Source organism: Neoarius graeffei, chromosome 7 (assembly GCF_027579695.1).
Source record: "Neoarius graeffei isolate fNeoGra1 chromosome 7, fNeoGra1.pri, whole genome shotgun sequence".
Classification (NCBI taxonomy): Eukaryota; Metazoa; Chordata; class Actinopteri; order Siluriformes; family Ariidae; genus Neoarius; species Neoarius graeffei.
Window position 1 is genome coordinate 58,918,132 of NC_083575.1, and position 25,113 is coordinate 58,943,244.

At 40.3% G+C, this 25,113-nt stretch overlaps 2 protein-coding genes across 3 annotated transcripts in view; one reads left to right on the top strand and one right to left on the bottom strand.

The window, feature by feature from the left end:
• The window catches only part of mcmbp (minichromosome maintenance complex binding protein), a 34,980-nt gene extending 16,036 nt beyond the window's left edge, over nt 1-18,944 (top strand). For both annotated transcript variants that reach the window (XM_060926084.1, XM_060926085.1), the window contains exons 13-16: nt 7,336-7,469; nt 13,496-13,660; nt 18,287-18,375; nt 18,485-18,944. In XM_060926084.1, coding sequence (XP_060782067.1) covers nt 7,336-7,469; nt 13,496-13,660; nt 18,287-18,375; nt 18,485-18,611 — 515 coding nt within the window. In that variant the 3' untranslated portion in view covers nt 18,612-18,944. The remainder of the gene's footprint in view (nt 1-7,335; nt 7,470-13,495; nt 13,661-18,286; nt 18,376-18,484) is intronic.
• A 553-nt stretch (nt 18,945-19,497) lies between these two features.
• Nucleotides 19,498-25,113, bottom strand: part of inpp5f (inositol polyphosphate-5-phosphatase F) — a 29,036-nt gene continuing 23,420 nt past the window's right edge. Inside the window, exon 20 of the mRNA XM_060926086.1 lies at nt 19,498-24,991. Within this exon, the coding sequence (XP_060782069.1) occupies nt 23,863-24,991 (1,129 nt within the window). The 3' untranslated portion in view covers nt 19,498-23,862. The remainder of the gene's footprint in view (nt 24,992-25,113) is intronic.

Consider the following 25,113-nt stretch of genomic DNA (forward strand, 5'->3'; position numbering starts at 1 on the left):
AAATGTATGTCAAGGATTTTTTTTTTTTTTAATTTTGATGATTATGGCCTTACAGCTCATGAAAATCAGAAATCCAGTATTTCAAATTATTAGAATATTTAAGACAAATCAAAAAAGGATTTACAAAACAGAAATGTCCAACTGCTGAAAACTATGTTCATTTATACACTCAATACTTGGTTGGGGCTCCTTTTACCACGAATTACTGCTTCAGTACGGCATGGGATGGAGGCGATCAGCCTGTGGCACTGCTGAGGTGTTACTGAAGCCCAGGTTGCTTTGATAGCGACCTTCAGCTTGTCTGTATTTTTTGGTCGGGTGTTTCTCATCTTCCTCTTCACAATAGCCCATTCTCTCTGGGGTTCAGGTCAGGCTATTATTAAAAAATGTTCTGTTTCCGGTCCGCTGGGTGAGTGCCGTTTGTGCGGTTGAAATTTTTTTTTTTTTTTTTAACGCCAGTTTTTTGACATTTTTTTTCGGGTTTGTAAATCTAAAATTGAACTTGACATTTACGCATTCCGGAAAATTCATTTGATTTTGATCCATCCGAGACATTACAAACAGCTTTTGAGTTTTGTTATGCGAAATTCATTACCTACTTTGTTAATGACCCTGACAGATCTGTAGGAGAACCTAATAGATCTTAATATTTTATTAAATGTGTCTGCTTTTGTAATAAAAAAGTACTGAAAGAAAAAGCAAACACAGCATTGCAATTTCTTATCCATCCATGTATGTATATAATAAAAAAAATCCCTCCCTCCCTACTGAAAATTATTTTGCTCACCCGGTGGACATGAAACGGATTTTTTTTTTTTTTTAAGGATGGTCTCAGGCGAGTTTGCTGGCTAATTAAACACAGTAATATCATGGTCAGCAAACCATTTGGTAGTAGTTTTGGCACTGTGGGCAGGTGCTAAGTCCTGCTGGAAAAGGAAATCAGCATCTCCATAAAGCTTGTCAGCACATGAAAGCATTAAGTGCTCTAAAAACCAGCTGCTGTGACTTTGGACTTGAGAAAACACTGTAGACCAACATGAGTGGATGACAAGTCATCACAGACTGTGGAAACTTCACACTGGACTTCAAACACCTTGCTTCCTGTGCCTCTCCACTCTTCCTCCAGACTCTAGGACCTTGATTTCCAAATGAACTGCAAAATTTACTTTCATCTGAAAAGAGGCATTTGGACCACTGAGTAACAGTCCAGTTTTTTTTCTCTGCTTAGTCCAGGTAAGACTTAATATCAAGGAGTGGCTTGATCTTATGAATATTACAGTTGTAGCCCCTTTCCTGAAGATGTCTGTGTGTGGTGGCTCTTGATGCACTGACACCAGTCTCAGTCCACTCCTTGTGAAGCTCTTCCAAGTTCTTGAGTCGACTTCTCTTGACAATCCTCTCAAGGCTGCGGTCATCCCTGTTGCTTGTGCACCTTTTCCAGCCAGCCTTTTTAGCAATTACCTGTGACTTACCCTCCTTGTGGAGGGTGTCCCTGATAATCTTCTGGACGAGTGTCAAGTCAGCAGTCTTCCTCATGATTGTGGTTGTGTGTACTGAACTAGACAGAGATGCATGGTATTTCTACTGTTTGTTTTACTCAAACTCGAAATGAAATTCTCATGTATTTTTATTTGTGTGTATATACTGGAGTCCGTAATTATCAAAATTAAAATAGAAATGCTTGAAACCTTGTTTACGTGTAATGAGCCTAGAAAACATTACATTTTTACTTAAATAACTGGTGGGAAATATTAAACTTTATCATGATATTCTGATTGAGATGCACTAGTATATTCTTTTCTCACGTGCTGAGCATGCGCACGCACAGTGTAGCGTGACAGAAGTCAGTCTGTCTGCTTTAGATACATGGTAGCCACGGGGTCTTAAAAGTCTTAAATTTAATATTCCAAAATTAAGGCCTTAAAAGGTCTTAAATTGCTTTGCCCAAGTCTTCATTTTTTAAACAAAGGTCTTAAATTTACTCATACTATTCTACAATGTGAAAATGTGGGTTTTGCGTAACATCAGTGAATTTCTTGGAGTATGCGCAAAGAAAGAAACAATATTGATGCATTTTCGCGACGGCGCAATCGTCGGAGTCTGTGGTGGAGAGGAGACTCCACGAATCGCAGCATGGGGAAGTGTCGTTTTAATCAGCAGTGGCTTTCAGATGAAAGATATCATGATTGGGTGAGGGAGGTTCCTGGAAGCGACGTTGAAGCAAGATGCTGTGTTTGTCAAAAGACCTTCAAGTTGTCCACTATACGTCCTTTCGCTTTCAAGTCTCACATGAAGAGCTCAAAGCACATTTGCATCTGCCCTCCACCACCACCAGCCCATCGCTCAGTTCTGCACGGTTCAATCTCCGAACGCACCTGGAGTTGGCACTAGCACCACTGTCGAACGTCAGCAGCATCAGCCAAGCCAGACATCATCGGCAAGGCTAGCAACAACACAAGGGCCGAGCAGTGGCATGATGGGTGTCGGTGGAACCCCGACACTTCGGGCAGAGGTGCTCTGGATTTTAAAAACAATTACGGAACGCCACTTGTACAGCTCGAATGAAGGCATAAGCGAACTCTAAGGCTGTGTTCCCAGACTCGGAAGTCGCTTCAACATTCTCCTGTGGAAAAACAAAACGTCTTGCATAAAATTCAGTCTTGCTCAGAGGTGGGTAGTGTAGCCAAAAATTGTACTCAAGTATGAGTATTGTTACTTTAGAATAATATTACTCAAGTAAAAGTAAAGTAGTCGTCCAATTAATTACTTGAGTAAGAGTAAAAAGTACTGAGTGAAAAATCTACTCAAGTACTGAGTAACTGCTGAGTAACTTTTGTTTATTGATCAGGATGTCATAACAGGCAGAGATTTCATATATATTTCACACACAAACTGTGTGTGTGTGTAGTTCTGTGTATTAACAATAACAAGAAGCTCAAGGCAGTCTGCACATAAACCATAACACTGTGCACGTTCACTCCGTGAAGTGACTGTTCAGCTTTAACAGCAGCTGAACATCACACGTAATATCTCCTCATACGAAAAAGACTGGAAATAATCCTGTAAGATGCGATCAACGATGTTAATCCTTTCATCTCCCAAAAAGTTGTTTACTGGATCCATCTCGCAGAGGAGTTAGCAAGTGGAAGTAACAAGCAAAAAGGTTGCTAACTAGCTGCCAGTGCTCAGCTTGGCTGGGTGGTGGTGGGGCTTGCTAGCAAGCGGTCAAGCTAACAAGCTAATACCCTTCCTTTTGTGAACAAGCACTTGTAGACAAATAATAAAACAAATTTCACAGAAAAAAAACACCTAAAGTCTTCACAAATCCCTCTAATCCACAACAAATACAGTAGCTTGAAAAATGGAGATTTCACAAACGATATGTTACGCGTTTTGTTATTTAGTAAGTTTTCCAGTCTTCCATTTCCAGTTTTTGACCAGAGCCGTGTACAACTGTAACGCTATTGAGGAGCTGACATTAGGCGAGCAACCTTATTTTCATGAGCATTTTTTGGTTTCACATCAATAAAAAGTGATTGTTAGGAAGATTTTTTTTTGTAGTTTTATTTCTTGGTTCTCGTGTGTGTGTGTGTGTGTTATCTTGCCATCTGAGACCGCAGTGCGTCAATACATTTCCACAAAACAATGTATTTTACAGTTATTTATGATGTTACAACAGGGCTAACGTCTGTCTACGAAGACAGCCAAAAGCACACAGCCTACTTACCGCAATGTTTTTTTCTCAGATTCGGCGTTGAGTTTTTATAAGCTGAAACGTGTACTGGTTTGGGGAGACACATGTGACACCGCATAACATAACTATTTTTTGTTGTTTGGAGAGTGAACATGGTTTGTATGTGTGGCCAGGGGTGTGCCTCTTCAGCTTGATGAGAAACGCTGGCCGCTGTCTCTGCCATTTTTCTTCTGCTTCCGTGCTCTTTTCCACCTGGACTGCTCTTGCCGCGGGAATTTTGTGTGCGGGCGCGCGTGGCGGCTTGGCTCTGTTTGATTGGCGAAACGGAGTTAAACCATAGCTCCTCCCACTATGGCTCTGGCTGCTCCATGTGATCGGTGAGATGCGGTCATGTGACAGAGCCTCTGCTGGAAGTCTCGACAAAACATAAATAAACAGACCACGCATCGCATGGATCAATAAAAATAAAGTAGCGAGTAACGAGCAGAATATAGCCCAATGTAACGGAGTAAAAGTACCGCTTCTTCTTCACAAATACACTCAAGTAAAAGTAAAAAGTATGCTGCATTAAAACTACTCTTACAAGTACAATTCATCCAAAAAGTTACTCAAGTAAATGTAACGGAGTAAATGTAGCGCGTTACTACCCACCTCTGGTCTTGCTCCTTATATAACGAAGGAGTTGGTCAAAGACGTTAACGAGGCAAGTGGTGGATTCGTCATAATGTTCGACAAAAGTCTTAACAAGACGACGAAAAGTAAACAATGGACATCCACCTCCGGTACTGGAGTGGCGACCATGTGAACTCCAGATATCTTGGCTTCCAGTTTATGGGTCTCACAAAAGCTGAAGACCTACTGAAACATTTTAAAGTAAGTGTTTGTGATCATTTGTGTTGTGAATCGTTTGTGATTATGTATCGCTTCACGGAGGTGCCTTAAAGGTTCCTCTAACATCAGGACTTCTTTCGTCAGTTGTGTCTGCAAGGAGCAGATACAGAATGCACCTCGAAACCAAAAAGCAAAAAAGACATCAGAAGCACAGGGCCTGAAGCGAAAAGCAATTGAGGAGGAATTGCAGCAATTGAAAAAGAAAAGGTTATCTGTTCAGCAAGTGTGTGATAGCCTAGTAAGGGATGCAGACAGTTTAGCAGAGAAGGCGGAAACGAAACAAGGGAGCAAGATGGCTGAATTAATTTCAAAATCGAATGCTTTCAGGAGGAGCCACAGAGAAAAACAGGCTGAACTTAAGAATATAGATGAGATTGTTGCCAAAGGTGTTCAGCTTAGAAACCTATAGGTACTATTGTAATTTCATGTTTATTGTGATCTACTGTCACCACTCTCCTATCTATCTGTCTCTCTCTCTTACTCACTCTCTCATATATATCTGTCTATCGCTCGCTCTCTCCTGTCTGTCTATCTTCTATCTATCTGTCAGTCTATCTCTTTCTTAACTGTCTACCACTCTGTCCTATCCATCTATATATCTCACTATTCTATCTATCTTTTTATCTTTCCTCTCCTCTCTCCTATCTATCTCTTATGTCTGTCTACCACTCTCTCCTATCAATCTCTTATCCATCTGTATACCTCTTTCCTATCTATCTATTTATCTCATTGTGTCTCTTATCTATCCACCTCCACATCTATGTCTTCCCTCCCTCCCTTGTTTACTAGGAGTATTTACATTTCTTTTTATTCTTCAAAATGTAAAATGGTTGAAGCAAGTTGAATGCTGGGAAACTAAGGCAAAGAGTTCGTCTGTTTATCATCTCTGGGTGCATGGTCATAATTAGTTTAGAGACCGTTCTTTAGGCCTTGAGTTGGGCCCTCAGTTTGGCTTTTTGACTGGTGAGTGCACACCATTGTACCAATGTATTGGTATGCCAATTGCATTTTTGTGCACCTTTAAGAGACTTTAGGCTTACCTCTTCTCTCTCTCTTCCCATCTATCCCCCTCGTCTCTTATCTATCTATGCCCCTCTGTATCTCAATCCCTCCCTCGTTTACAAGGGTACAAAATGTAAAATGGTTGAAGCAAGTGCTGGGAAACTAATGGCCCTTTTCCACTACCCTTTTTCAGCTCGCTTCAGCTCACTTCAGCCCGACACGGCTCGCGTTTCGACTACCAAAGAACAGCATGACTCAGCTCGCTTCAGCCCTGCTTAGCCCCTAAAACTCGCACCGTTTTGGAGTGGGGCTGAAGCGAGCCAAACCGAGCCGAGTGAGGCTGGGGGCGTGAGCAGACACTCCCCTGTGCACTGATTGGTGAGGAGGAGTGTCCTCACATGCCCACACACGCCCCGCGAGCACGCTGGGATCTGTAAACCCGGAAGAAGAAGAAGAAGAATTACGAGAATTATGAAGCCTTATGCGCCTCGCCTCATCTATACGCTCTTGCCAGTATCTGTTGGCGTTGTCGGTGACAACAAGCCACAGCACCAAGACCAGCAACACTAACGACTCCATGTCCTCCATGTTTATTGTTTACTATTCGGGTCGTGAGACTACCGCTTAAAAGCTCACTGTCACTGTTTGCGCTGTTTAACGACATCACGTGACGTCCACCCACTTTCGCTAACTCCACCCAATGTGTCCACCCACTTCCAGCCAGCACGGTTCAGCGTGGTTGTAGTCGAAATGCAACTCCAACAGCCCCGCTCAGCTCAACTCAGCCCAACTCAGCACGGCACGGCTCAGCCCCACTCAGCCGCGTTTGTAGTGGAAAAGCGGCATAAGACAAAGAGTTTGTCTGTTTAGAGTGTTGTGAATGTTTTGATATTTTATTTAAAAAAAAAAAAAAAACACCCACATCACTTTTTTTATTTTAAGTATCATCTCTGTGTGCATGGTCATAATTAGTTCAGAGACCGTTCTTTAGGCCTCGAGTGAGGCCCTCAGTTTGGCTTTTTGACTGGTGAGTGCACACCTTTTGGCATTAACGTGTTGGTATGCCTCTTGCATTTTTGTGTACCTTTTAAGGCCATGACTTGGACCCTACGTTGTGCTCCTTTCTTCCAGGTTTAGACTTTTTTTTTTTTGTGTGTGTGTCTTGAATGTGAAGATTCGACAAGCAATGTACATAATGACTTAAGTATATAATTTTTATAATAAAATTTATTTTTACTTGAAACATTTGTCATTATTGGGAATTTGGTCTGGTGCTCTACGACCGCATAATGGGTGCGATGTAGGTCTTAATTCTCATTTAAGTGGTCTTAAAAAGGTCTTAAAGTCTTAAATTTATGGTGGTCAAACCTGGGGAAACCCTGTAGATAGGGTGTAGACACTGTAGAGCTGTACGGCAAAACAGTAGTGCAGTGTTGCATTACATGAGTTACTGAGACTGGAATTTGTCACTGTGCCTCCCGTTTCTAAAAATCACCTACATTCCTTTCCACACTATCTTTTTGTTTATTATTAGAAATAACGTGCACATTGACCTACTGGATAAATTCTGGTTAAAAACTCTATTCAGCTGGTATAAGCAGAATTCTTTTTTTATGCACATTTATTATTTAGTCATACATGAGTGGAGCAGCTCTCGTTTGTTCACACTGGTCTTGAATTCAATGAATAGCTTCATATGCTTTCACTCATGTATGCTATATCAAGCCCTGTGCATCACTGTGGTCTAGGTGTACGTAACATCACAGCATTGGGGAACCTGATCTCCTGGCAGAAGGTTGATTACGACTTCAACTACCACCAGATGGAATTCCCCTGCAATATTAACGTGCTCATCGTGTCCGAGGGCCGATCGCTGCTCCCGGTAAGAATGGCAGGCTATACATTTTTTTTTTTTTTCTTTCTCTCTCTCCTCTTTTCCTTTTTACATGCTCAGACTTTTGCAGACACTAGAGGGCCAGCAAGGAGAAGAGTGCGCTTGGTTCCTCATTAAGAAGAGGTGGGTGGGGGGGTGCACTCTCAGGAGACTGACGTGCGCATTGCCGGGTGTTTCCATGGGCAGCTGTAGAGACAGGCTGATATTTCTGTTCCAATCCACAGAGGCCTTGTCAGCTCTCTGGCTGGGGTCTCGACGCTGCATCACGCTGATGCTAAACACCGTATGGAATGTGCTGTGCTATTCCTGTGTGATGGCTCATGAGTTACCATGGCTGCAGCTGCACTACAAGGATGGGAGGGGGGGGCCAGGACAGACTGTCCAGCTAATGACTTGAGAAAACATTAGATATATTAGAGGTTGAAAGGAGCAGTATTAATAAAGTAGTTCAGACTTGAGAGTTGGTCATCTTTTTAACTCCCTCACTAACTCTGTAAAGGAATTGCAGTAAAATGAAACTTGCAGTGAGGGATGCATTACCGGTGACTGACTTCAAGTGATGATTGCAATTAGTCTCCTCAGTATGATTTTAGTATCACAGTTCCTGAACATACTCACTATCCACTTTCTTCCCACGTTCATGTAATTATTCAGTCAGCCACCCATGTGGCAGCAGCACAGTGCATAAAATCATGCAGATACGGATGAAGAGCTTCAATTAATTTTCACATCACGCATCGGAACGGGGGGAAAAATGTGATCTTGGTGGCTAACTGTGTTAGACAGGCTGGTTTGAACATTTCAGAAATGGCTGATCTCTTGGGACTTTACATTTGGTACATGTTGTCATTACAAAATTTGTAATGCAAAAAATCAAATCACTGGACTCGAACGGGTCTATCAAATGGTGCGGAGGCTACAACAGCATTTTTGTGAGCCACTGAAGGCCCACAGGGTTTATATATATATATATATATATATATATATATATATATATATATATATATATATATATATATATATATATATATACACACATACATATATATATATATATATATATATATATATATATATATATATATATATAGCACACATATGCACACAGGTGCTGGTCATATAATTAGAATATCATAAAGTTGATTTTATTTTATTTCAGTAATTCCATTCAAAAAGTGAAACTTGTATATTATATTCATTCATTACACACAGACTGATATATATTTTTCAAATGTTTATTTCTTTTAATTTTGATGATTTATAACTGACGACTAATGAAAATCCCAAATTCAGTATCTCAGAACATTAGAATATTACTTAAGACCAATACAAAAAAAGGATTTTTAAAAATGTTGGCCAACTGAAAAGTATGAGCATGTACAGCACTCAATACTTAGTTGGGGCTCCTTTTGTCTGAATTACTGCAGCAATGTGGCGTGGCATGGAGTCGATCAGTCTGTGGCACTGCTCAGGTGTTATGAGAGCCCAGGTTGCTCTGATCGTGGCCTTCAGCTCTTCTGCATTGTTGGGTCTGGCGTATCGCATCTTCCTCTTCACAATACCCCATAGATTTTCTATGGGGTTAAGGTCAGGTGAGTTTGCTGGCCAATTAAGAACAGGGATACCATGGTCCTTAAACCAGGTACTGGTAGCTTTGGCACTGTGTGCAGGTGCCAAGTCCTGTTGGAAAATGAAATCTGCATCTCCATAAAGTTGGTCAGAAGCAGGAAGTGCTCTAAAACTTCCTGGTAGACGGCTGTGTTGACCTTTGACCTCAGAAAACACAGTGGACCAACACCAGCAGATGACATGGCACCCCAAACCATCACTGACTGTGGAAACTTTTACACTGGACCTCAAGCAACATGGATTCGGTGCCTCTCCTCTCTTCCTCCAGACTCTGAGACCTTGATTTCCAAAGGAAATGCAAAATTTACTTTCGTCAGAGAACATAACTTTGGACCACTCAGCAGCAGTCCAGTCCTTTTTGTCTTTAGCCCAGGTGAGACGCTTCTGACGCTTTCTCTTGTTCAAGAGTGGCTTGACACAAGGAATGCGACAGCTGAAACCCATGTCTTGCATACGTCTGTGCGTGGTGGTTCTTGAAGCACTGACTCCAGCTGCAGTCCAGTCTTTGTGAATCTCCCCCACATTTTTGAATGGGTTTTGTTTCACAATCCTCTCCAGGGTGCGGTTATCCCTATTGCTTGTACGCTTTTTTTTTTTTCTACCACATCTTTTCCTTCCCTTCGCCTCTCTATAGAGATCTTGCAGTCACGTGACCGGAAAGTACACAACCGCCATCTTGTCGGTCAAAAACACAGCTGAATACTGCTTCACTCGTGTACAGAATGGATCAATTTCAACCGACGGACTACACAGCTCATTTTTCTAATGAACAGATAACTAGATATATGTCTAAAATAAACGATCTACAGATTTATGACCCTTATGGCTTACCGGACGGAGTTTTCACGACCGGATTTTGAACTGCCAGAGGTGGAATACCCAGACGTGTATAATTACCTCATTAACTTTCCCTCGCTGTTCAGTGGTGAAGCACTGCGTGCTTATAAATCTCTGGACAGTTATCTTTACAGAAATTCAGGATTTGTCAGCGACTCAGATGTGGCATCTTGTAAACAAGAATCCTCATTGGATGGGTAAGTCACTTAAGTATTGAGTATAGCACTGACCAGCCGATTATAGAATAAGGTAATTCCAGCTGTAATTCCAAATCGTCCGTCTTGTTTACATGGATCTGGCGTTGGAGAGGTAGAGGCTTGGCAGTGGAGATTTGAGTGGCTGTTTTCTGAGCTTAGTCAACAGGCCGGCTCTGCCTGTAGCCTCGCTTTTGCTTCCGCTCCCGGCGCCGCCTCCTTCGCTTTGCTTCCGATAACAATCCACGGAGACCCCGCTGGTCTCGCTATCTCGTCCGGAATGTTGTGCATGCGATGGAAATCGCTACAAACCGTCATTTTCTGCTGGAAACCAATGTCCAGTAAGTCCATACGGTTGTAGTGGATATTGAAGTCCGGTACAGACGAACAACACGCAAAAATACACACAAAAAACATAAACATGCACAGGTAGGGAGAGCTTGTAGCCGCAGCTGTTGTAGTAGAATTGTATATAGTAGAGTTTTCCAGAAGAAAAGGTAGAAGTAAAAGCAGAAGTAGAACCAGAAGTAGAAGGCGGAATATGGCGTTTGACCGACAAGATGGCGTCTGTCACAATCTGGATCGGCTGTGACGTCACATGCAAGTGCTCCATTAATGTGCTTGGACACAGAGCTCTGTGAACAGCCAGCCTCTTTAGCAACGGCCTTTTGTGTCTTGCCCTCCTTGTGCAAGGTGTCCGTCGTCTTTTGCACTACGTTCAGACTGCAACCTGAAACGACCCATATCCGATTTGTTGTGAAATCCGATTTTTTTGTTAGGCCGTTCACATTACCAAGTATATGAGACTTGTATGCGATCTCCAATATGAACGGAAAACAACCCAAAAGTGTCCCGCATGCGCAAATTGACACGTACTAAGCACATCTACCTAATACGTAAACAAAAAAAAAAAAAGCGCACTCAAGTTTAATGATTTATTTTTTTTGTTTGTTTAATTATCTGGTTAAAGTGTGAGGTCTCGTGTGTTTTTGTTTCTGAACTGAAATGAAAACGTGTAGCCTGGTAACGAGGGTTGACTCCTAAATATGTCTCTAATTTCTATATAAGTGCACTACATGTTACTAGGAAGTAATGGATTTTTAAACTCTATATAGTGCACTCGAGCTTCAGTAGGCAGTCATTTGGGATACGGCTGCTGTATTACCAAACTCTTAATTCAGGCTTAATAATTTGCACATATTTATTTCGTCATATTAATAAACTTTTTTTCTACATTTTTATAAATATTTATTTAGATTGTTTATAGCCAGCTGAATTCTGCAACTTCTCTCAGCGCTGGCTCAAGGTGCATAAACACCAGTGCAGTTTGCTATGGAGATGAGGCGAGACGTGGTGATGTGGTTTTTGTGGCGGAACTCGCACAATAATCTGATTAACGTGGGCAGCAGACTAATGAGACCAAAGGTGTCAAATTACTGGAAATTTCCAGAACAATCTTATAATCTTGTAATACAGGATGGTTTAAGTTATAAATCAGTTATAGAAACTGTTTTATTTAATCAGGCTAACAGATCAACATCCAGGTCCCTACCAAATCCACCATTAGCTTGATCAATTCTATAAAAGTCTATTTAAATTCTGAAAACTGTACAAATGTTGTTGTTTTCCACCAAAGAGGTGGGATTAGCCAACGCAGAATAGTGACGTTTGTCTCTTGTTGATGACGTGTAGGTCGCATGAATGCGACCTGTTCGGTCAGACTGCAGTCGCATGTGAAAATATCGGATATGCATCGGATTTAGGACCACATATACAAGCGGCCTGGGTCACATGTGAAAAAATCGGATCTGTGTCGTTCAGATTGTCAATAACAAATTGGATACAGGTCGCATATGGGCAAAAAAATCGGATATGGGTCGTTTCAGGGTGCAGTCTGAATGTATTCTTGGACAACTGTCAAGTCAGCAGTCTTCCCCATGATTGTGTCGCCTACAGAATGAGACTGAGACCATTTAAAGGCCTTTGCAGGTATTTTGAGTTAATTAGCTGATTTAGTGTGTGGCACCAGGCGTCTTCAATATTGAACCTTTTCACAATATTCTAATTTTCTGAGATACTGAATTTGGGATTTTCATTAGTGGTCAGTTATAATCATCAAAATTAAAAGAAATAAACACTTGAAATATATCAGTCTGTGTGGAATGAATGTATACATTATACAAGTTTCACTTTTTGAATGGAATTACTGAAATAAATCAACTTTTTCATGATTTTTCTAATTATATATAAAAAAAAAAAGTTAGTCTATATTTAATATATTCTAACAACTACACCATATATATTCTGCCAGCACGACATAAGACATGCTGCTGAATCAATTTAGACACCAGTGCGACTTGCATCCAGCACAACACACAGGCTTTGATTTTAACTCGGGGCCACTATCAAGTCAGCCATGATAGAAACCTGGGGTGCATGTACATCCAACAGTTTACGGAAATTGCCCTTCACATGGCTATGCTCCAGGTCTCTGTGAATTCTGGGTAGTGTGAAAATGTTGAGCAGTAGAGGACTACGGACCATTTCAGTATTCTTCTCAAGTTCACGCAGGCCAAATGAAATGAGGCTGCGGACCATGTGTTTGATACACATCAGAATGTTTTCTTCTGATTTAGCTTAATATTTTGGACTATTAACTGCCTTGAAGAATACTTGCAAATGTCATGTTTTGCAGACATGCAAATGTCATGTCTGGCTAGTTTGTAAGATGTGGTCGATCTCTCTCAGAATGAATAATGAGCATGTTTTGTCTCGCCAGTATTTTTGTATCATGATATTTGAGACAAAGTTCTGTCTCATGCCTACTCATGTACACTGTGAACCTGCCCACTCAAACCAGCCATCTGGCACCAATATCCATGCCACGGTCAGTGTCACGGAGATCACTTTTTTTTTTTTTTTTTCCCTTCCCTATTTTGATGTCTGATGTGAACATTGAGTAAAGTGTAAATCTTGACGTGTATCTGCATGATTTTCTGCACTGTGCTGATGCCATGTGATTGGCTGATTTGGAGAACTGGATAAATGAGGAGAGGTACAGATTTTTCCTGATAAATGAGCGATATAAATATTCCTAAGGAATGCAAGTTGATCATTGTTTAGAGGAGGATTCTGCTGATATACATTCTTTCTGTAAATTATAAATCTGAGTTGTGGTTTATTGTCCTGACATTAACAAGGCTAATTAGCTAACTGTGTGATCCTAATGAAGAAAAATTGTTGCCCCATGCTACTTGGAAATTGAATTTTCATGATTCAGAGAAAAAGACAAGTTAATGTGACTTGTGAAGGATTTACATGTGCATGTTTTAGCTTATTAACTTTGTTTTTCAGTGTGACTGTCAGGTCCAGCTGCGTCCCACCATGAACCCCCCTAACCTGGAGGAGTATCTGAAGTCTGTCCAGCATGCACAACTTCCATCACAGCTCAACAAATACCGCGTGTATCTCACTGTGGCTCGCTCACTGGACTACAGCATCTCCGACCAAATTACTAAGGTCAGCTGTGCCCCCCCCCAAAAAAAAAACCATGCATGAGAGATGCTCACAAGTAATAAAATGCAAGTCCAAGCCAAGTCTTGAGTTTATCTCCCGCTGGCCGAAAGGTCTGAAGGGGGATTATTATCCTAGAGTTCAACTCAATTTAAGTCTTTAAGCTCAGGTCTTTTAAGTCATGTCCTAAGTCAAGTGCCTACATGAGGAATATATAGGAACTTTAACCATATAACAAACTGTCCTTTGTTTTGGCACTACACTTTAAAAAAAAAAAAATTATCCTCCGCTGGCCAAAAAGCCTGAAGGGAATTCTATTGTGGCCATGTCCGTCCGTTCGTTCCAGGAAGGGTGCTCACCTTCTGAAATCAACTCCTCTCACGGTTTATGGAAGAATTTCATGAAACTCGATGAGGCATTGTTGTATGTCGGTAGTATGCATGTTGTAATTTCTTTCAATTCGGTCACAACTGACCAAAGTTAGAGCCCTTGATTAACAAGATTATACTTTGACAATTTCATGAGTATGTTCGCCTTCTGAAATCAACTCCTCTCATAGTTTGTGGAGGAATTTCACCAAACTTGGCAAAAGGCATTGTTATATGTCGGTAGTACGCATATTGTTTGTTTTGTTCAATTCGGTCGCGTTTTACCAGAGTTACGGCCCTTGATTAACAGCCTTGTACTTTCACAATTTCATGAAGGTGTGCTTGCCTACTGATATCAACTCCTCTCTCCATTTTTGGACGAATTTCTCGAAGCTTGGCAAAAGGCCTTGTTACATGACGGTAATACGCAGATTGCAATTTGATTTTTGTTTGTGAAAATTTTACCAGAGTTTTGACCCTTGATTAGCTTTGACAATTTCATGAGGGTGTACATTCTTCTGAAATCAACTCCTCTTAGTTTGTGGAGGAATTTCATCAAACTTGGCAAATGGCTTGGTTATATGACAGTTACTGTATATGCAGATTGAAATTTCATTTAATTTGGGCAAATTTTACCGGAGTTCTGCCCTTGATGATTAACAAACTTTGGCAATTTCATCAAGTTGTGCTTGCTTTCTGAAATCAACTTGCTTCACAATTTTTATCCCCCGCTGGCTGAAAGGCCTGAAGGCGTGGCGATGTCTGTCCATCCATCCAGGGAAGGGTACTCACCTTCTGAAATCAACTCCTCTTACAATTTTTGGAGGAATTTCACAAAACTTGACAGAATTCTTTGTTATATGTCGGTAATACGCATATTGCAATTTGGTTCAATTCAGTCACATTTTACCAGACATAGTTGCCAGCAGGGGATATTGTGCTCTCGGAGCACTCTTCTTTTACACGCGCGCGCGCACAACGGAACATTTTAAGGTCCAACATGACAATACATATTTGGTCTTGACATTTTAATTTCTTTTTGGCTCAGCCTTTGGCTGAAGCCTATAGAGGCGCCTGTCTGTATGTGCATGTTTAAATGAGTTGGAGCGTGTTAAGAATGTATTTGGTGTGCCAGCCTCAGGTAGCGATTCCACAGTTGCGGTGTGGTGCCACTGTGTACTCACTATGTAAGTGCCACATTACATAACCTCTGCTCGTGATGTAATCCTCTGTGGTCAAGCAGTCTAGAGTACTGTCCAGGAAAGGAACAGATTTTGCAACGTCGTTTCGAATCCTGGCGTCAATGTATTTCTAACAGGTCTGAACATTCCACATGACGTACCATAGCTTTTATCTCCCAATCAGAAAAAAAGCTGAGCTCAGACCTGCACAGGTCTCTAGTTTAATTTGTCTCTGAACAAAAAAAAATTAACAATGGACAACAAAATACTAAAACTCAGACCATATTGGGTGGTTCTCCTGTCAGCCAAGAACAGGAATTTGAGGCCACAGTGGGCACAGGATCATCCAAACCTGACAGTTGGATGAAAAAAAAAAAAGTATGTTAATATTTCACTGGCCAGTCTTTGATTATGGAATGCATTCACCGAGGCATTGTTTCAACAACCTTCTGCAATGTCACAATATTTTTCCATCCAGAGTTTCGTTCAAGATCTTGTTTTGACGGTGAGCCAGTCGAAACACTGCATAAAGTCTTTTCCAGCACATCCCAAAGATTTCAGTGGGGTTAAGGTCGCGACTCTGTGGTGGCCAATTCTGTAAAAATGATTCCTCGTGCTACCTGACCCACTGTTTCACAATCTGAGCCCTAATTTTCTGGCTGTGCCATCAGGGAAGAAAAAATCCATCAATGTGAGAACCTGGTCATTCAGTATATTTCAGGTCGTCAGCTGACCTTCATTTTATTGCCCCATAACGTTGCTGAGCCTCGACCTGACCAGCTGCAGCAACCACAGATCATAACACAGTCCAGTGGCCACTATGCATGCAAGATTGCGTCATTTCATGAGCTTCCCTTCTTACCCTGACATACCCATCACTCAGGAAAAGGGTAAATCTGGACTTTTCAAACCACATGTCCTTTTTTTCCCCCATTGCTCCAGAGTCCAATATTTATGCTCCCAAGCAAATTGAAGCCTTTTCTCTTCATTAGTCGCAAACAAATTTTTTTTTCCCCCTCTTCTCGCCACACAGCTGTTTCATCCCAATCTTGAGATCTTGTCACATTGTGTATGGGAATGCTCTTGCTTCCAGTATCAAACATCGTCTTGTTCTGCTGTTGCGTTAAGATTTGACTTCATGTTTTTAAATTATCATGGTCAATCAAGATTTTTATTTATTTTTTCTGACCACAGTTCCATGAAGTTGTTGCACTGGACTGTTATTAACCCCATTCCAGTAATTTCAGCAAGCTTAGTTGTTTTCTTTACTCGATGCAGGCTAATAATTTGACTCTTTTAAAACACAATTGTCTTTCCCATGAGCACAGGATACATCTTCCACCGTGGTAGTTCAGGAAATGAGAAGTTAATCACTGCATCAGTTAGTGTTAAAAGAATTATCAGCTGAAATATAATCATTGCAGTAATTATCAAAGGCTCTCAATTATTTGCTTATTTAAATCTAAATGGAGACACTTATTTACGTATATTTCTTGGCAAAAAAAAAAAAAAGTTTATGAACATGAAGTGTCATTCATTTATTTGTCTTCCGTAAGCACTTTATCCTGGTTAGAGTTGTAGGGAAACCGGAACCTAACCCAGGACTACTGTGTCAGAGGCTTCCTAAATGGAACACCAGTCCGTTACAGGGTACGCACACACACACCTAGAGATGATTTGGCCAATCTGCTTGCCAGCATGCATTTGGGAGGTAGAAGGAAACCTGCATGGACACGGGGAGAAATGTGCAAGTTCACACCCAACAGTAACCAGGGCTCTGGATCAAACTAGGAGTCCTGTAGGTCGTGAGGCAGCAAACGTGAATTATTATTATCCAGTAGAGGATTGAGTGAATTTATAGTTTATGAATAAATTGGCAGTTGTAGGCTGTAATAGAATTCTGGGTACATTAGTTTCAAAATAACTCGCACTTTTTAATCAGTGCTTCTAGTGAATTTCTACTTAATAGCATTGGAGATTCAAATAGGTGGGTTTCTCATTTGTTTCCGAGCCTTTAAGCATGACCGTTTAAAAAAAAAAAAAAAAAAAGTGGCATACAAGCACAAAGTATGCTGGAAGGAGCCCCCTTCATTTAGTGCTGCATATGGTCCCTGCCAGTAGCTTTGGCAAGATGAGACTTGCTGATATCACAAATGTTTTCAGTGTGGGTACTGTCCACCTCCTACATGTTACCACTGTTCCAAGACAAGCCCTAAATGTTTTTTAAATAAGTTGAACAAATCAAGCAACAGAACTGAAGCTAAATATGCTAAGTGGGCGGCGCGGTGGTGTAGTGGTTGGCACTGTCGCCTCACAGCAAGAAGGTTCTGGGTTCGAGCCCAGCGGCTGACAAGGGCCTTTCTGTGTGGCGTTTACATGTTCTCCCTGTGTCGGCGTGGGTTTCCCCCACAGTTCAAAAGGCATGCAGATTCATTGCAATGGGGCTACTGCAGTTGGCGCAAGCTGTAGTGGTTTCCCAGCTATATTGTATCTACATCTCGCTATGGCAAAGCTAATTTAAAAAAAAAAAATCTACTTGGCATTAACACAAACTATCAGCGATTATCCATTTGCCACTAAGGTTTAGTGGATCCCCAAATCCACAGGGCATGAGGGCTCACTGAATGGCTTGAGGAAGATTGAAAATAATGCAAATTTAGGCTGCATGGTCATCAGGTCTTAACCCAAGTGAACACCACCTATTGGAAATTTTGGATGGTGTTTTAAGCAGTACTCCTGCCTATCATCAAAACACCAAATGAGGGATTTTTTTATTTTATTTATTTTCTGGCAGGGGTGGGTGGGTTGTTGTTCCAGTATAGTTCCAGAGACTTGTAGAATTTATGCCAATGGACTTTGTTGGATTTTCCTTTGCTGCCCATCTCATGTATATACTGTATGTTCATGGTAACGCTGAATCCTGAGAACACTGGGCAAGAGGCAGGAATGCACCCTGGCTGGAACATTCACGCCAAGGGGAAACTCTAGACAGTACCTCTTTGGCAACCTATGACAAGTTATTTAATGCCTTGATGTCAGGCAAGTCACTGATTTCATCAATCCTTTTGTTCCCAACATGTTAGGCGGTTGAAGAAGACTTTGTTGAAATGCGCAAGGATGACCCTCAGAGTATTTCAGCCGAGGACCTGCACAGGATGCTGGTAGTCGCAAGGTAGATTGGATTAATTTACAAGATTAACATTTAATTTTTAACTCTGCAATCCTGACTTGACTCATCTGTACAAACTCTAATTTAAATAATTGTCCATTTCTCTCTCCAGATTGCTATCTTTAAGTTATGGGCAGATGACTCTTTCCAGAGAAGGCTGGATGAAAGCAAAGCAACTGGAAATTCTGCGGACTAGCCGGACACAACCGCATAAATGTGTGAATGGCAACGAGCCTTAAAATTAACATCCATGAGTTTCTTATAAATTGCATTGGGGATAATGATTAACTTGTTAATCGTGAAGTAATGTAGTGATTTTTCTCTTTGTACAGCACCAAGGCTTTTTTTTTTCTTTTTTTTTTTAACTTGACCCTTTTTAAAGGTGTGAGGAAGAACAATAAATAAAGGGGTATTTTTGAATATAATTTTTTGATAAGTCTTGAAACATTGTCCAGAAAAGCATTTATATTGATTTGTAATATTACAAAACATCCTTGCAGGAAAAGCTTAAAACATTCTGGCTCAGAACTTGGAGAAAATTAAAATAAAAGTTGCAGTCTTTGAAGAGGAAATATCTACTTCTCTTATTTGGATGCTTTGGTTTTTTTCAAAACCTGTACTACTGGAGTTACACCTTGAACACACTCCTGATCCTGTTTGTGACGAATGACTTGTATCCATGCATGGCCCTGTTTTCTCTTTTTCTATCCAGAATTTGTTTGTAGGGTAAGAACCAGCACTCTTATTTAAGGACTGAATGTCTGGAATATACTACAAGTCAGGCTTAAGGAAGGGTTTATACGCAGTATTACTGTCAGTGTAGGAGTGCAGACAAGGCATTTGCACACAGGTGAGCTCTGTATGACTCGTCTACCCTGGGGTGGTGTGGAGGCTTTCATGCCATATGAAATGCCACACTACATATTAACATATCTATCTTCAGTTCAACAAGTAGATTTCTCCCCTCCCCCTTTACCCGAGTCTGGACTGTCAGAGCAATAAATTATTTTTTTTAATAGTAAACTGTTGATACCATCTCCTGTAAAGTACCTTCATTCATAAAGATAACGGTTTGCTTTGAATGATTTACTTAAAAAGCTTGACAAATATTTTAAAATACAGCAGTTTTACAGTTATCAAATACAGGGGGTTAAGAGTGAATAAGCATTAAGAATAAATGGTCCATTATACAATAAAATTCTAGGTACAGAATTCTTTCCAACATGAGTGGGAAAGATGTCTCACATGATATTTAAATGAAGCTAACATTTGAGACGTTTAAAAAAAATTAAATTATACATGTTGGTTATGACAAAGTGGTAATGGCAAATTATGCATCGGTTCCAAAGCACTTTGTGTGAAATTATGGTCCGTTCAGGAAATTCTGTGAATGAAAACAATGAAGGTGCACCTCTTAATGCATAGAAAATACAAAAAAAAAAAAAATCAATGGAACAGGAATGTATACTTGCACAGAACTGCTCTTTGAATAGGTTTACATTTACGTACCACCATCTTGTACTAATATTCTAAATTATTAGAACAGCATTAGAATAAATTCTAGTCCAGTGCATGCCATCTTGAATGGCAAATCAACCTGTAGGTAAAACCCATTTCCCAGCATACAGCAAATCAAACCTGCATTATAACCAGCATGTTGATATTCAGACAGTCAGTAGGTATCAGAATGATGTTAAAGATATTGTTGAAATGTCAGTTGTATGGCTTGATGTCAATACTTAATTTGCATCTTAAATTACAGTAATTAAAAAACACCATATGCATAAAGGGAGAACGTACAACCATTAAACAAAACTAAATTCAAAAGACACGATCCATAAAACACTCATACATCCTCTCTCAGGCTTGAGATGACCACGTGCTTCATTATACGAAACATGATTTATACAACCTCCTCTTCTTCACGGATTAAGAAACTGTTTTGGTGAAAGAGCTTGTGGACTTTGATGAACCTCAGGGCTGTGTCACCAGGAGTTTAACGCTCCTAGAAGGTCTGCGCTTGATGACCAGATTGGAAGGGAGGGGTCAGACAAAGAGTGATCCTAAATACCCCAGTGAAAGGTACAAATAAGTAATGGTACCATGCCAAGATCTGGGTTACTAGGACTCTGGGGGCATTTGTGCACATCTGATGCACACTTATGTTCCTATTAGGCTCAGTCCAAAATGGTGATATGGAACCAGCTTGTGGGCTCATCACCTTCAAGCTGAAAGGGTTTGTGCTAGTCATCGGCAGCCATGTGATGGAGTCTTTAACAAACGAGACCCATGGAATGGAATCCATTCCGTGTTATACTCCAGGTTGATGAGGTTTTATATAGGTCAGTTTATGCTACATGGCAGATGTACTGTATATAATGAGAATTATTGGGTTATCCACATAATTCTTGTCTACCATAAGTGCAGCAATTGGACCATGCAAGGTCACTGCTTTAACGGACACTACACTGACATCCTCAAGATTTCGTTTTATAAAAATACCACTTGTAATCCATTCGCTTCAGCGACCTACACATCCTCAAGCTTGCTGTAATTATCAGCGCTCATCATGAGTCACAGAAACAAGCTGAGCCTTGAAAAGGCACAAAAAAAAATTGTTATTCACGGTTGTGGCTGCCTACAGCCTAGCCTTTGCATATTGTTTAAAAGGCGCATTCTGCTATTAATGTATTTGCTATGTTACATGTTAGTCTATTGCATTTTAACAGAATTCATAATGTATTATTGGAGCAGTCAGGCCTGTTCATGCTCAGTCTCTACAAATAAATCCTTAAGAATCCTCACTGCAAAAACCCAGTTTTTACAACACCTATTCAGTGCAGCTAAACAAAAATAGATGAAAACTAAAAGGTGAGTGCAGACTACAGTATCTTGGTCCAAAGTACACAGAAAAGTCTGAAAACTACTGCAATATCCACCACAAAGGACTTGATAGAAAACGTCAATGTAATCTTTATTCCACACAATGCAAACTAGACACAAATATCTTGCCCCCTCAATCTGGTGACTCTAAAATTACTGCGTGTAGTTAGCTAGAGAGAGTAGTCACCCTTTTATCAAAAACACTATGCCAGAAACATTTTGGTCCTTTAATGCAAGGGTTCTTAAGCATTCTGCACACAGGGACCCCTTTAAATGGGGAAGGGGAGAGAATATTATTATTATTATTACTACGACATCCTACAGACCCATTCAGGTCAGGTTAATTTTATGCACATAATCCAATTATTCAGGGTATTCCTAGGTTCGTTATTTAAATGTGCACAAAAATATGTTGAAATTATTTATAAACCGACTAACTTGAGTTAATGAGATTTGTATTAAACCCATACAATTCAACTGAGCTGTCAAATATTCTATTAACTATAAGAACTTAATAAATAACATCGGATTGTGATTCCCATCAATGTAACGGAATTTAAAACTTGCAGACTCTACAGAATTTAATGCATCTTACTATAAACACAAAGTATGTACTTTAATTACTTAGCTTTGATTAATGTACAGAGACCTTATTGTTACTATTTCTCAGCTCTTTTATCTAGCAAGCTAGAGCTATCATCAGGAGGGATGGCCTGAGTGCTGAAACTGGTCCCCCCCCCCTTACTCTGGTGACTGAATCACCACTAAAAGAGGCAAGTAGAAGTGTTCAGAAGAAATAGATCAATTATTCAATTGAAGAGTGTTTGCTTAAATTTAGATGTATACAATTCTTTCATAATCACAGCACTAACTTCCTAATTAAATTAAAAATCCCCAGAAAATACAGTATAAAGTGTGGTAAATTTGCGGTACCACCTTGAACAGTACTGATCACATGCTTTAAAATCAATTAAAAAGCATGCTAATGGTCATACCTCAAGCCTGAGCATGAACATATCAATGAACAGGTTATTGATGTGACATAACCAGAAATTATTACACTCAAGACACAGCAAAATAACCTGAATAAAAATGGAATTAAATATACATACCTGACTTATAAGTCATACTTGTCAAAAAAAAAAAACACACACACACACAACCCTGCACCTAATATGATAAGACACTGGATATAAATATAAGAGTGCAAAAAGCATTTTACAGTGTTATGTTTGGCCTGGGTCCTTTACATCTGATCTGCATCAAATAAAGCTTTAAGCAGTCAAAGTACTGTATGTAATCATACACACACACACACACACAGTTACTTGTTTATCCTTATACATAGATCAACTTCACCGTTGTCTGCATGTTTGAATATCAAAATATATTTGTCAAGCAAATACTTGATGCAGGTTCACTTTGCAAATAAACCCTTCTGAAATAACGAAACATTTTACACGAGTATAATTTAAAGACACTGACCACTTTACCATAATCCTAAAGTATTTCTGGGGGGAAACTAAGCAGGTGTTACTTGCATAATCTAGAAAATAAAACAATATTCATAATCTTAAATATATTATTCCCTTAAGATAAAGGTACAATAAGTAATTCGTGTAGGAGTCTTGTTACCAAGTTGTAGCTTTTTTAGCAGCACAAGGAATAAAATCACCATTATATGTATTTAGCACAATATACAGTAAAATCCAAAGCAAGGAGATGAGAAAGGCAGTGTTCCACCCAAAGTCTGCGCTTTTTATCTAAATGTTCCACTTGATATTTACGACCAATACTTTAATATTCAAGTTTTGATGGATCTTCTTATTGTACCTTTACGCAAACCTTTTCAAATTCAAAAGTTAATTAAAAAAAAAAAAAGTTAGGAGTTCAAAGTGTCCCAAATGTCCATCTGAACTGGCAACTTTCCTATCATCACAATCAGTAAATTTTATGTAAATATATGTATTCTATCTAAATATATTAAGTGGAAGGCCCCACTTCTGAAGACTCAGAATATTTTACTGGACAATATTTTACCATAGATTATAAAGTAGAATTCTGGTCCTATGTTGGGACATTTCTACTGACATGAAACACAACAAATATTTCTTGAACTACATGGAGCTTTGTTTACGTTCCTCCTTTTCTACTGTCTAACACTGAGCTGCCCATCGAATAGATATTTAAGTCCGATTTTTTTTTTTTTTTATTATACGTTTCGGCTACAGCTACAACACTCAACAGATGCAAAGAAGAGCACTGCACAGCAGGTGTCACATGTGATTAAACTAGATCTTGACTCTCGACATGCAATAAACCTTGCTTGCCCCAATCTACCTAAGATTTCTCAACATGCAAAACCAGAAATGTATGAATGTTAAGGATTTTAGTCAGAATAAGGGCACAGTCAGATTCAGCTTAGGTGTACTATATATAAATACACACTGCACGACACTGGCTGTAAACATCAGTTATATTAACTGGAGCAGAAATGTGAAGTAATTGACTGTACAGTTTTGTTTTGTTGTGCAAACTTATGCTACTGCTACTGTGCTAGAAGTCACATTCTACACTAAAATGCATCTGTACAAGGCCAAACAAACATTATATCTGAATGATCCTAGTCTGGCACTGTGTAAACATAGCTCGGAACTCATTCTGCTGCGTTTCATTGACAGCCTCAGGCTCTGGACTTTTTTGAACTTTCGCCACAGCAAAGTTGATACCTTGAGTGAGTCCGGCCTGGGTCATGCTAGCCACTTGCACCACAGAGCTCTTAATCTTAGCAAATGGGGACACGACACGACTTCCATTACTGTCTGCTGGAGAAGGTCCTAGACTCCCTTCCAAGATGGAGCCAAGGCTCTTTTGGGAGCTACATGATGCTGCAGAGCCTGGGGGCTGGACGGTGAGGAGTTTTCCTCCTGAGACTGAAGGTTCAACATCGAGCTGAGATGGACGAGGAAGTTGCTGCTGCTGGGTGTCTGAGGTTTCTGGCTTTGAGCCTGAAACTGGAGGAGCTTTGAAACCCTCTGGTGCTTGTGGGTTCGGTGGCAGCACCGGGCATTCTTCGAACACTTCTACTGGTTTGACCTGTGCATCCTGGACAAATTGGTGGCAATAAGCATCGATTGGTGTCCCAAAGTCAATCAAGATGGCCTCCTCTGCTTCTGAGGCCACACCAGGAGACTCAGAGTTTGGTTCAACTGACGAGCTGTCCCCGACCTTGTTCTCACAACTTGTGACTCGAATAACAGACGGCACAGCAAGTTCACCGCTTCCAATGGACTGGGACCGACTGGCAAGTCGAGGTGCAGATGCTACAATCCCACAACTGGGGAGCACATAATCAACGTTCTCCAGGGAGCCTGAGCATGGCTGCTCATCTGAGTTATAAGAGTCAGAGTCATCGGAGATCTCTAGATCTGAACGGTCATTACAAAGGTCCTTCATAGCTCCAGGGCCTGGACTGCCGTCAAAAGTCTCCAAACTGCTGTCTGATTTCCAAAGGTTCACCCTCATGTTGGGCTTTAGGAAGTTCACCTTCATCTCAAGTCTGCCGAGGGGCTTAAAGTTTCCAATGTTTACATTAGTTTTTGTCTGCTTTACTTTCTGATTTAAGGATGAGAATTTGTTCAAGAAGAAACTTTTGCCCTGAGCTAAGCCTGAGCTTAGTGGCTCAGTGGCTTTTCCCTGTATGCCCAGGATGTCTTCATGAGGTTTGCTGTGCTTCCTTGAAAAAAGTCAAAAGTAAAACAAATAAGAAATTCAGTCTCTTCATTTCTACCTCAGAAGACACTGTCAGACCTGGAGTTACTGCTGGGTGTTACCACAGAATTATTGTAAAACAAAAGA